This window comes from Cervus canadensis, chromosome 8 (assembly GCF_019320065.1).
Source record: "Cervus canadensis isolate Bull #8, Minnesota chromosome 8, ASM1932006v1, whole genome shotgun sequence".
Lineage (NCBI taxonomy): Eukaryota > Metazoa > Chordata > Mammalia > Artiodactyla > Cervidae > Cervus > Cervus canadensis.
The window spans coordinates 84134320-84147931 of record NC_057393.1 but is presented as its reverse complement, the minus strand read 5'-3'; the positions used below and the strand labels follow the sequence as shown (position 1 = coordinate 84147931).

The 13612-nt window shown below is 38.5% G+C and overlaps 1 protein-coding gene across 2 annotated transcripts in view; it reads right to left on the bottom strand.

Annotated features, from left to right (window-relative positions):
- HEATR1 (HEAT repeat containing 1) overlaps positions 1-11169 on the bottom strand; it is a 47601-nt gene extending 36432 nt beyond the window's left edge. Inside the window, exons 1-11 of one of the 2 annotated variants that reach the window (XM_043477020.1) lie at positions 11039-11169; positions 10563-10723; positions 9825-10041; positions 7815-7956; positions 6223-6324; positions 5667-5807; positions 4501-4712; positions 4209-4342; positions 2317-2419; positions 1081-1191; positions 549-666 (exon numbers count right to left, since the gene is read on the bottom strand). In XM_043477020.1, coding sequence (XP_043332955.1) covers positions 549-666; positions 1081-1191; positions 2317-2419; positions 4209-4342; positions 4501-4712; positions 5667-5807; positions 6223-6324; positions 7815-7956; positions 9825-10041; positions 10563-10704 — 1422 coding nt within the window. In that variant the 5' untranslated portion in view covers positions 10705-10723; positions 11039-11169. The remainder of the gene's footprint in view (positions 1-548; positions 667-1080; positions 1192-2316; positions 2420-4208; positions 4343-4500; positions 4713-5666; positions 5808-6222; positions 6325-7814; positions 7957-9824; positions 10042-10562; positions 10724-11038) is intronic. The other variant, XM_043477021.1, reaches the window with a different exon arrangement.
- Between the last annotated feature and the right edge of the window lie 2443 nt (positions 11170-13612).

Below are 13612 nucleotides of genomic sequence, written 5' to 3'. Positions count from 1 at the left end.
GGAAGAGAAACACCAAAACAATCACATTTCTCTTCATAACATTTGTTTTCAAGGTAAACAATGAGAACTACTTAAGTATCTAACTTCTAGCATAAAGACTTGAGGCAAATTGTCCCTAGAAAATTTCTGAAGTCTTAACATAATCATGAAACAAAATCTATTTCCCTTTTCCTAATCATTGACTCAAATAGCCACATGTGGCTGGCGGGTGCTGTGCTAAGAAGTGAAGATACAGGAGAAAGATAAGGATCTCTAGAAATCTAAGTTAGGCCATCTTTTGGTGACTGCTAATGAGCACTAGACATAAAATTTCCAAACAACACTTTTCCTGAAATAAGCATCAGGTTCAGTTATTTAAAAATTACTGTACCTTTCTGCAATTATTTAATTCCTGCCTCAGAGTCTTACTCTGTACCTAGGGCAAACTGAGTAAATCTTCTCTCTCCATGGAACTTCTCAAACAGCAGGAAAGTAGCAAATTTCCTTCCCGAGCTCTCCAAATAATCCCATGAATATCCGTGCCACAAGTCCCCTGAAGAAAACGTTACCTGGTACTTCCCTCCACTTGTAGAAAGAGAGATAAACTGGTGAAAAAGCTCCTGCTTCTTCAGGTCTGTAATCTCCTTCAGACGCTCCTCTAATACAGCATCTAATGTTTTGGGGTATCTGGGATGAAATCAAAGAGTCAGTTCATTATGCTTAATATAGTTATTAAACTACACAGACCATCTAGGTATAAAAGAAAAAAAAATCTAACTTTTTAATATTACTGAGATTAAGACTTAAATTTTTGACAAACGGAATATGTAAAACCAAATGACATTGATCAAGTTTGTTACTATGACTATTTCAACAACAGTCTATATAAAAAATTATACTCTCCAAAGCCCCCATACAACCTTTATTCCCTTATATTTCAAATATATTTAAATCCTATAATTGTCCCTCCCCGAAAGGTAGAAAAGAAAAACAATCCCTTTATAATTCCTTCACTATATTAAGTAACTTGTAAATCATCTCTATAAAACCAGAGGTACACATTAGTAAGTGCACACAGACACACACATACACACAGCTTACCTGCTTTCTAAAAGTCTGATAAGTGGAAGAAACTGTTCATTAAGCAAAGATACTTTATCAGAATCCATTTTGTCCTGGGAACTATATGAAATATACTCTTCAAAAAGAAGGCTGCAAAGCAAAGCAAATACCAGCAGGCATGAGAGTTACTATGTATTGAACACCTACTACGTACTACGTGCTTTAGAATGTATTATCTCTGTCAGACCTCCACAGGGTAAAAGTTAGATTAACTTTACAGATACAAAAACTCGGACTAAGAAGTCTTATAATTTGCCTGAGGTTAAACAAGAACAGCAACAAGAGGCAATACTCAGTGAGCACTATTACATCATAAAAAGTGGAGCACAGTTTTCAATCCCTGTCTGAGTCCACAGCCAGGCTCTCAACAGTACTTTGTATACTTAAACTCACTTAATTCACAAGACAACTTGGGAGCAGGGAGCACAAGTGACACACGCTGTAGATAAATGTGCCCAAGGATACACAAAGACGAGACCAGATCCAGAGCCTGACCTTCAGAACTCACTACTCTACCTGCCTGGAGGTGAGAGGAGGAAGGATTTAACTTATGTCTGGGCTTCCCTGGTGGCTCAGAGGGTAAAGAATCTGCCTGCACTGCAGGAGACCCAGGTTCAATCCCCAGGGTTGGGAAATTATCTGGAGAAGGAAATGGCAACCCACTCCAGTACTCTGGCTTGGAGAATCCCATGGACAGAGGAGCCTGGCGGGCTACAGTCCATGCGGTCACAAAGAGTGACTGAACAACTAACACCTCCACTTTTTTTCTGACTACTATGACGACATTCTTTTCACCGTATCAAGTTGCCCTTCCAGTAAGAAAAGAAAATGGGAGACTCTCAACTATTTTTACTTAGTGGTTTAAGTTTCTTAATGACATTTACTGATTACCAACTGTGATATATTGTTTCCTGCATTTTGGTCCACTTAGTATGAGGAAATTTTAAACAACCAAAAGTACATATAATATAACGCAAATTTATCTTCACTATTAACTCTGCATGATCACATATATACACTAAAGACAAACAAGAGAAATTACTTCTTTTTCTGTTGCCACAATCACTTTACTAAGTACTTGCAATTAAATGAACATGGACAAAGCAAGAAATACATTATAAAGGGATACTGGAAAACTGTTAACCAACCCTGAGAAGGAGGATACTAAGCCACAGAAATACAAATATCAAAAGCATGTCAAAAGTAAGAGCTTACCCAGCCAACAAATGGTCTAAGTTGTTCTTCAGGGATATATTTGTAAGTATGGCTTCTAAGAGTCTCCTATAGATTTGACCATCCATCTCTTCCGTTTCTTCTCCTTAGCATACATAACAAATTAAAATTGACTGGAGAAAAATGTTTTTGCATGTGCATACTATTAGGTTTTTTTATAGCAGAAAATCTTTCTATAGGAATAACTTTAAAACATATATCCACATCCAGCTTTATACCTATTTTCAATTCACCTATTTGGTCATTTGTATCTTTTAAAATCATTTTGTATATATTACCCTCATTTATCCTTTACTTGAAATCCTCTATAATTTTTAAAAACAAGTACTATCATGCCTCTCTCATTAATCAAACAGAAGTCCAAAGAACACAGTCTTTCCCCAAGCCACATTACAAGCAGTGAAGCTGGGACCTGAATCTACATCTCAATAAACTATCTGAATACAGGCTAAACTTTCATCTCAATGCCTCCTTACTGAACCCAGAGCTGTCATCTTCCATTATGTAAGACTGAATGTGGGCCCAGACTTCATTACTCACCATCTGAACAGGAAATGTACCCTTTCATTTGTGCTAGTCGTGTTTCTGAAACTTGTATTTAAACTGAGATTGGGTTAAGTAAGCCTTGTTTTCCAATAAATGGATGTAACTTTAGAGACGACTTTCTTACTATGTCTTTCTAAGTCTAGTAGCAAGAGCACCAAGAATGTCTTCCTTGTCTTTCCATACTTATTGAAAGGTGAAAAACATATAATGGCAATAATCAGTTTCTAATTAACTTCTGGCCTTTTTTTAAATCTGGATTTTCACACATGAGATTTTTCTTCTTATATTTTCAATGACTCAAGGGAGAAAAACTTTTTTGGGCAACTAGATATTTATTGGAAAGAAATCACTAAAGTTTGTTAAATATTTAGATGAAAAGGGAAAGTTTGACTCAATAATGCGTTTTAACTGTTTTAAAATAATTCCACAGTCTTTTTTCATGTAGAAACTGTAAAAGAACACACATTAAAAAAAAAAAAAACTATCTAGAGAGTGTCACAGAGTGAAGTAAGTCTGAAAAACGAATATTGTATATTAACACATACACGTGGAATCTAGAAAAATTATACAGATGATCTTGTTTGCAACAGAAATAGAGAAACAGATATAGATAACACACGTATGGATGCCAAGAGGGAAAGGCGGCAGGCGGGAGGAAGTGGGAGGCTGGGACTGACGTATGCACACTATTGGTCCTTTGTATAAAGCAGGGAACTAAGGAGAACCTGGGCTTCCCTCATGGCTCAGCTGAGAGATCGTCCGCCCGCAGTGCAGGAGACCCGCGTCTGATCCCCAGGTTGGAAGATCCCCTGGAGAAGGAAATGGCAACCCACTCCAGGATCCTTGCCTGGAGAACCCCACGGACAGAGGAGCCTCACAGGCCACAGTCCACAAGATCACAAGAGTCGGACACAACTTAGCAACCAAACCACCAGCACCAAAGAGAACCTACTATATAGCATAAGGAACTCTACTTAATGCTCTGGGTAACCTGAGAGGGAGTCCAAAAGGATACAGGTGCATTTATAACTGATTTATTTTGCTGGACAGCAGAAACTAACACAGCATTGCAAAGCAACTTCACTTCAATAAAAATTAATTAAAAAAAATACTGAGCGTATCACTCAACTAACAAGGTTCTCTCTTCAACCAACCTGCTCCCCACCCTAAACGATTCTCATGTCAGAAAAACAGACAAATTACACAAAAAGAGGTGGACAGCAGAAACGCTAGATATCTCAAAGATATTAACCAGGGTGTGATTTTTATCGTAAGAAAATCAAATATGAGAAAGTAAGTTTTTGGACACAACAAGCAAAACCATTTACCTGTAACCTGATTAATCATGGAGACGACCAGATGGGGAAGCATGTAACGCAGAAGAGGACTAATGTCGTATGTTTCAGAAATCCCATGAAGTAGTGTAATAAGATCAGGAACATTACACAAGTGAGGAAATGGCCTTTGAAGAAGCAAGGACATAAGATGTTGACTTTACATGTTAGAAGACAATGAATGGCAATTTTTAAAAATAGCATAAAATTTATCCTATGAAAAAAACTACTCAAAATAACTTCATTCACCTCCAGTTATCATCATTCTCAATTCAATCGTACGTACTTTTTCCCCAGGCTCTCTGGCTTCTGTCTCTGAAGGAGAACTATCAAGCAACTCAATCCATCCTTGATCAGAGAGGGAATTCTGGTCAGTGTTCTGATAATCTGTGAAGCCAAGGAGTTAACGAAGGTATCTTCCATGGTCACTTTCACGGAAATCTGACATATTATCATGTACGTTGCAGCTCTGTAATCTGGTAAAGATGATTTCAATCCCTGAATATTTTTTAAAATATAAGGAAAAGCGACAAACTATGTTATTTTAGCCTGCTGAAAAATATTACTTTATTTTGACAAATTGGAAGTGTCATAAATTAGAGGTAAATACAACCTAATGCACATTGAGAGTCAACACTCCTCGGAAGTGAAAAATCAAGATGCTGGCCCCCTTTCCTGAGGGGACATGGAAATGAGACAAGATTCATGGATGACAGAAGGGATCTCAGAAGGTCTCCCAACTCAAATGTCCACTACACATGCTAAAAGAACAAAGGAGTCTTCTTTTGTATGCAAACATTCACCTGTGTAAGGGAGACTTCAATCAGAAACAAAACAGTATCTGACTAAAGACAATAATTTGGGGACCTTGGTGGGGGGGCTTTTGCAGTTCGTCTATGGGGAACCTAGAAAGGCGGGAGGCTATGAGGTACTTGGGTAGAAGAAACATCAAGAAGCAGAAGTCAATACAAAAAGAATTAAAAGAGAGCCTCTGCCTTCAAGAGATTTTATAATCCATTCTCTTTTAAAAACAATTTCACTTTTTCCTTTTTTTCTCAAAGATTTTCTGATTTAGACCATTTTTTAAAGCCTTTACTGAATTTGTTACTATATCACTTCTGTTTCAGGTTTTGGGATTTTTGGCCACAAGGCATGTGGAATCTTAGCTCCCTGACCAGGAACTGAATCTGCACCCCCTGCGTTGGAAGGCCAAATCTCAACCACTGGACCAGCCAGGAAGTCCCCCAGTGTTCATTCTTAAGGAGCTTCCTAACTAAGATTCCACTCTGGTAAGTTTTTAAGAAGTCATATTTTTTACCTAAAAATTAAATTTCATCAACCATCTGAAATAAACTGCCAATGTAAAAACATTTATGCCTAAGTGAAATTTTCAAAAGCAAGAAAATTTCTTCCAGTACAAAATAATCTATTTTACACATAAGCAGGGCCAACCTTTTGAATATATGGAAACAGCTTGGCAACTATATTGTCGGATAAGTCCTCGGCAGCCACGAGAGCAGACACAATGGTAGAGGCATAGAAACTTAAGAGCACCCTCAACTGAGTGGAACTCCCAGGATACTCAGCAAAGGCCTGGAACAAAAACCACAAACCAAACACATTTAGGAGTGAAAAGCTAATGAGATAGAATTATGAAAATATTTATAGTTCTCCTCAACTACTTCAGGCTGACACTTTACTTTTACCGTATAATATTAAACAATTAAACATGGCAAGAATGAACAACCTTCCTGACATTTTTAGACTGTGTCTTTGTTTAAACAGTCACTGTAAAGTATTTGGCAAGGAAGACAATAATTTATTTTTGTAGAGAAACAGCTTTGGTGGTGAAAGACGGATTAAGCTGCACATGCTCCACAAGAGGACAGCACTTAACAAAAGGCACTTCTTCAAAGTCCCACTGCTGCTACAGAAGGCCCTCATTCGCTTTTTCCAGGCCGAGGAAGCAACATGCTAACGGAAGTTCATGAAACAGCGTGCTACTCACCTTCACAGATTTTGTCACCAGACTACAAATGAAATCCATGAATCCAAGATCTTTGTAGCAGTGGGTAACCAAAGTTCCTTTAGCTAAGGGCACTCCAGACCGCTGTTACAGAGAGGAAGAACCAACTATTAGTAAGGATAATTCATCAACTCATCATTAAAGTACCTACCAAAGTAACAGCTTCAAACTGCTACAGTTCATATACAAAATATAGTCTTCCATTATAACTGGTGGTAAAGAAGAGATTAACATATAAAATTGTGCAAACTTAAGAAATTCAAAAGAGAAGGGCCAGCAATGAGTGTGGAGGTACTCAGTGAAAAATGGTTACTTATCATGTGTTGCATTTTGATATGTATTTATCTAAATCCAGATTCTCTAGATTCTTAGTAATTCTACCAGTTAGACTTGATTTTTCAGTCACTGTGATATGGTTTTGTCACTGCTTTACAATAACACTAGTAACAGAAATAGACTAGGAACCCAGTCAACTTATACTGCTCTTCCCATGACCTAGCACTGTGCATGGCATATATAAGTGCTCAATAAATTTTGAATAGATCAATGAAAAGATAATTTGCAGCAAATTTTAATAGGTAAGTGTGGTTTGGATACCCGAAACAAGTGTGTCTAGAGAACAGCAAAGTCTGTGTGTAGATTAGAGAAAAAAAATAATGTTATTAGCAGAATGAATACTGAGTAAAAGTTTGATAGGCTTTATTACAGGTTGGCCTTTTCTTCCTGAATATTCTTTAGATTAAGTGCTTTACATCCAAATTCTTTTCTTCTTCTAATTAAAATTCCCATTCCTTTCTCTTTACTAATTCTGATCATGGACTGCCTGTCATCAGCCAGAGAGTTACTTGTTCCATGGTCACAACCTGTTAGCCTACTTTCATCCCATTTGCTGCCTGCTGGCCCAAATCACCATTCAACATTTAATCAAATTCTTGCTAACAACATACATCTACTTTCTTTACTATAGTTACAGACAAGGTGGTAATGACAAGTCAGTTGTTTTCCTACAAAATCAGGCTATCTGATCTCAGCCAGAGCCTTCCTGTAAGGCAATCACCCTATTATTTATCTGTAAATTAATTCTTAGCATCTTCTTCCAATACTAATTTTCTGAAGTCCTTCTTTTTTTTTTTTTTTTTAACTTTTTCTAAGTATTTTATGCTTTTCCTCACCTAACTTTTTTTAAGCTTTTCAGTTCCAAAATTCTAAACGCCAGACAGCACAGTATAATGGAAAGACAAGCTCTAGAATCAGATCTAGATTCAAATCTCAACTCTGCCACTTTAGAGCTGCTTGAACTTTGGTGAGTAACTTAATACTCTAAGCCGGTACTCATCTGTAAGTTTTTTTGTGAGAATCAAAGATAACAAAATACAAACTGCCTATCCTACTATTACGTGCCAAATAAAAGCCAGCTATTATTCATAATAGTTTCAAATGGAAGCTAGGAAATAAAAGTGATGGAGGTAATACTTGGTGTACTCTTAGGAACACCAATGGCTTTAATTTTTCCTAATAATACCTTTTATGAAGGCTTGCAATTAATACAGATACATATCATTCAACAATCATACCTTAATTGGTAATAACCAGAACCATTTGTGCTTTGAATTATTAATTTTTAGAAGCTGTATAACCCGCACAAATATTCTTGTCTCGTGGTATGGCAGAACACAAGCAATGAGGCTATCTTGATTATAAAGATGGATATGGAACCTGGAGAAAGAAGCAAACAATTCAAACTGATACAAAACTTACAAGCATATATTTCCTTATGTGCCCAAATGGTACACCAGTGACCTAAACCCACTTAAAACGACGATAAAACTAGAAGCAAGGTATAGCACACTTAAAGCACAGGCATTAAAGTATTCAATAGGGTTGGCCAATTCTTATGCAGAAATATTTTTAAATATTCAATATCAAAATTGACATCCATTCACTTTTTCTCAACTTTTTAAAAAACCCATTTATTACATTAACATAATTTTGGGATCACTGCAGTCAAACCAACAGAAAAGCAAACTGGGTCAACTAGGTAACACTCAATTTCTCTCTGTTCTCCAAAGTTCACCTTCCACAGCTGTTTCCTCAGTTTACCTTATTAATATCATCATCCTAAAACCAGAAGACTAATTACAAAGAAAATCATATTACCTTCTTTGAATAAAAAAAATTATGAAATTACAAGCCTATTTAATTTGTCCATGAACTTTACAAAACTTGGTATTGGTCATGCCACCCATTAACATAAGATAGATGTATTAATTCTGTCAGATTCATTAAATCCTTTCTAGCCTTTAAGATCTAAATCCCTTCCAGGTTTCTTTCTCGAGATGTTTTTATTAATTCTCCCAGCCAAGTGATCCCTCTGTCTGTCGAAGCTCTCCTATCCCTTCTCTCTTATAGCACCACGCCTCTTGCCTTTTATTAGTTCTCTAATAGGGCATTAGGACTAGCCAAGACTAGTGGCTAGTCTTCACTTCCTCCATGAAGCTTTCTTCAACTACTTCAGGCAGCACCACACACTCCCAAAACCTTGTATACACCCTTACTGTGGCATTCATTTCACAATGGTTTAAGAAAAGGCAGCACATTTATCCTTGTATTGAACTTAATGTTTGCTAAATAACTCACATGAATAAATAAATGCAAAAACAAAGGCAAAAAGTACTCCTTACAATAATGATCTATTTCGGGGAAATTAAATGCTAGAAGACAGAGAGAAATAGTACAAATTTGATTCTTTTTTTGTCTGAAGAATCTAATGATGTGATAATCAGAAGACCCAGATTAAACTATGTTTTCTCAATGACTCACTGGCCTCCCTTACCTCCATGCCTCCAGTTAATGAATTGGAAGTCTTTCTACTTTTAAAACATCCATAAGAAAAAAAAAAAAGTGTAAACTATGGTGTGATACCACATGATGTAAATAAATGAGAAAATAAACTGAGTAAACTTAGACAATTTCAAAAGGAGATGAAAGATCAGACCTTGGAAACAAATTTATATCGCCGCTTACTAGTCATGTGACTCTGCCAACTTAACTTTCTACACCTGTTTTCTCAATTGTATAATGGGGATAAAAGCACCACCTCGCTCACAGGAATGCTGTAAGCACTGATAAGGCATACAAAGTGCTTACCATCAGGCCTGGTGTAAAGTGTTCCATACACATTAGCAATTACTGTTTTTCTTTTTTTTTGTTTTTCTTAAGTTATAGTATTTTAAAGAATAATATTATTCTTTTCCCAAACCACCATTTTTGTTATTTTGGCAAGAAGTTCAATAACACTCTTTGCCCCAAATATGCAAAAGTAATTTGTAATAGCGAAGTGACATAAGCCCCTTAGAACCAATGAGGTTAGACTATTTACTCAAGATCTTTTTTTTTTTTTTTACTCAAGATCTTTTAAAAAGTAGTTTTACTTTTCACTATCAATGAGTTCAACATAGAAGGGCATGCTTATCTCACCCAATACAAATCATGTTTATCTCAATATTTAAATTAATAAACGTTCTCATTACTTAAAAACATCAATGTTATCATCCCATAGTTATTTCTGTAATTTCATTTGCTACCTGTGGATCAACCACTCCAGACACTTCTGTGCCGGCTTCAGCAGGAAGTAAGGGGACAAGTGAATAAGAAACAATGAAATGTTTTCATCCAGCTGTTTGTTCACTGCTTTGGTCTGAACGCTGCGCTCCAAGGTTTTTGCTAGCTGGCTGAACAACGGTGCTTCAAATCGCTCAAAGGAAGGATCAATTCCAAGCAGCTCTTCCAGTCCAGTGCATCCTAGGAAAACTCCAGTTGATTTAACAATTCTTTGCAAGTAAACACGCCTCACCCTTCTTTTACAGTTGAAGTTTTCTCTAATACTCTCTATTCTTTTAGAATAATCTGTAATACAGTCCCAAACATAGATTTCTATCCAACATAGAAAATAAATTTCATCTCACCAAGGAGAAGAAAAAGTACCTCGAGGCAGGGAGCCTTTTTTTTTTTTTTTCAATACAATTTCAGTACAGTAACTAGGCCAGTCCTTGGAAGACCCCTCCCTGACCCCCCAACCACTGCTTCCAGCCTCTTCCTTTCTACACCTTAGATGACTCCCCCCAACCGTGGTGTGAAATTCAGACACCGCTACCTATACACATTTTAAGCATCTAGAGCGTAGTTATTTGCCATTCTCTTTCCCTAACAACGTAAGTCGAGTTAGCAAGATACAAACCGCTAAGAGAGCGGGTCAGAAAACACAGCAACATCCGGGTAACACACGCTTCCCAGGGATTTTTATAAGTTAAAGGGCAGCTCACCAATGGCAAAGAGGGTGTCTCTGTCGATGGTGCCCGCTTCCTTGGGGTCAAACAACAAAGAGGCAACTTCATCTCTAGATAAAAGACTGGCGTCACTCTGAGGGAGGGCAAGCCGTTGGAGCTGCTGGGCTAAGGACGTCATCTTTCACGTTGGCAGACTTCTAAAAACACAGGTTAAGAAGCAGACCCACCGTGAGAACCCTCTACAAAATTGTAAGACGGCGTAACGGCAAACAGCAAATGTCTCACGTACAAGCAACTTTCCTCCGCACTCAGCGAGGCTGCGGACACATCACCTGCTGTCCAGGAACCCCCAGACGCCAAACGTGCAAACCCTAAAACCACAGCACTAATAGCTAATGACATCCCCGAGGGCCGCGCCAAGCGTTTCTCAGCTCCAACTCCGGGGAGACTCGAAAACTCAAGGACACCTAACCCTCCCCTCCATACCGCCCCGACTCACAGCCCCTGCTTACCAGAGCTCGACTTTGGGCAGGACTCAGAAACCAATGAATCTTCACAGCAGCTCCCACATGGGTACCAAGAAGTCCAGCTCTCGGCCGGAACTGTAGAGCACGCCTCGCGCGAACTTCCGGTTTCAGGCACTACGGCAAGAGAAGAGGTACAAGCTTGCCGGAAAGCGAAACGATGACTCCGCCCCCAGACGGCGAAGCCCCGCCCCTCCGCCGCGCGGTCCTTATCTGTTCGAGGCTTGCGGTCTGCGCTTGGCTCGCTGCTGGGTTTCGGTTTCTGACTGGGCATTTTGTGAGCTTTGACGTTCCGTAGCAGGAATCCTTCATTCAACATACTACGATTTTTACTACGTATGGCAGCATGACGCAGTGGTTAAAACGGAGCCATGCCGTCGCAGCCCGGGTTAATATACCCGCTCTAGGGTCTTTGGGCTGTGTGAGCTGCACTGAATTCTCGTCTCTCGGAGTTCGGTATCTCCTCTATAAAATGAAAACAGGCTGAGAGTTTCATCAGATGACCTACTGATCGCAGCGCGAGCCGCTCTGCAAATAAATGCTGGCTACCACTATTCTGAAACTTGGGGCCAGCCACTGTATTTCCGGAGTACACGCCCTGCGTGATTTGTTGTTTTGTTTTTCACTAACCCTGGTGAAATACAGTTTACAAACTACATCGCACAATTCAGTTTAGCAATTCGATGAGTTTTAACAAAGGATTAAGTGGGTATCACTATCTGTCCATTCAAGACATAGAAAGTTTCCGTCGCCCCCAAAAGTTCCCTCTGATCCCTTTGCTGTGTTGCCTCCCCCGACCCCCACTCCTGGCCCCAGGTAACAGCTGGGCATCTTAGTATCACTATAAGTTGGTGCTGCTGAAGAGAGTTCCACATGAGTATACCACAGCCTGTTCCCAAAGCAAGGGTATGTGCCCAGATGGAGTGAACTGGCCACTCCAAGAAGCTGCACAGGATGCGGGCGTGAGATCGGATATCCTACCTGTATTTTTTGGGTGCATTCGTTTCTCTTAGGACGTGGAGGTCTTTTTGATGCCAGGGTGTCAGTCTTCTATTCTTGAATTGTTGGAAACAGAGTTATAGTTTGAGGGGTTCCCTTCTCTACTCCATGTAGATCTCTCTTCGTGAACACAACCTTTCATTTTTGTTTTGTCTTAACAGCATCTACAAGAACCAAAAAACTTCTCAGTTACTTCTAGAGATAGCTAATGATCTTTTGCATGGGCTGTTGATCGCCTTGCAGAGGATGATGTGGGTTTTTTTTAAGTTCCAGGAATATCTCTTTGATCCTTAAAAACAGATCTCTCAAAGGAATTTTTGTTGTTGTTCTTTACATCAGCTTTGGGAGAACTGAAAATAGTGAGAAATGAAAAGCTCCCCCACCAGTGTCCCCAAATTATTGTCTTTAATCAGATACTGTTTTTTTGCTTTAAAAAATTCTCATGTTTTTACAAGCCTCATCAAAGTGCAAATAAACAAAGATGTCACAAATGTTTGGTTCAATCATGTTTATATTAGTTCCAATGGTATATGGTACTGTGCTGAATTTTACTTTAGAAGTAAATGAGAAGAAAAAAAAATTTTAAGTAAACTAGAAAAGTAAAAAGAACAAGTGAGAGATTCGTAAATATAATATCTGTTTTAAAAAACATGCTGTGACCTTGAACTGTGTATTTTTCTCCATTTTAAAAGAATTGTTTGGATATATTCCTGATTGTTGTCTGATAACTACCTCCTCAGTTTTTGTGATTATAAACTTATCTCCTGCTATGATTATTCAGCTGAGGACCAGAGCAAACTTCTTTTCTGTTGCTACTTGAATTCAAAATATTGGTCATAGATCATCTGTTGCTCTGCAATTTCTCTTAATAACCCTTTTACTGCATTTTGCCATTTTACACTCATTAAATCTGAAATTTTAGCCATGGTGAGATGTATTTCTTGATGCAAGGGTAAGCATTGTTTTCAGACATGGTATATTAACCATTCATTCATTCATTTGATGGGAGATGTCACATGGCAGAATGATCTATTCTGCTGCTTATTTCAATCACTGTTCATGGCAAGGACTCTAACCCCCCCAAAAAAAACAGCTTTGTAAGAGTGACTTGAATAAATGAGCTCTTTTTTAAAGGACTTGTAAAAGCCCTCCCTCATCCCATTCTTCTTTACTCCAGAGCACAGATAGTTTCCTTCCCCACTTTATACCAAGCTAGGCATACAGTGTGGACAAGACAGGTTAAGTTCTCTGCTCCTGTGGAATTTACATCCCACCAGGAAGTGACAGGTAAAAGGCAAATAGATAAATCAGAAAAACATCAGGTAATGTAGGAAAAGCTCTGCTGGCAATAATAAAAAGCCATAGGATAGGGGTAAAACAGAGAGGGCATCATTAATTTGAGTGGTTGGAGAAGGACCCTCTGAGGAGGGAACATTTAAGCCAAGACCTGAATGATTAGTCTTGATAAACTGGAAATACCCTCAGTGAAGTTGCTCAGTTGTGTCCGATTTTTTGCAATCCCATGGACTGTAGCCTACCAGGCTCCGCCATCCATGGAATTTT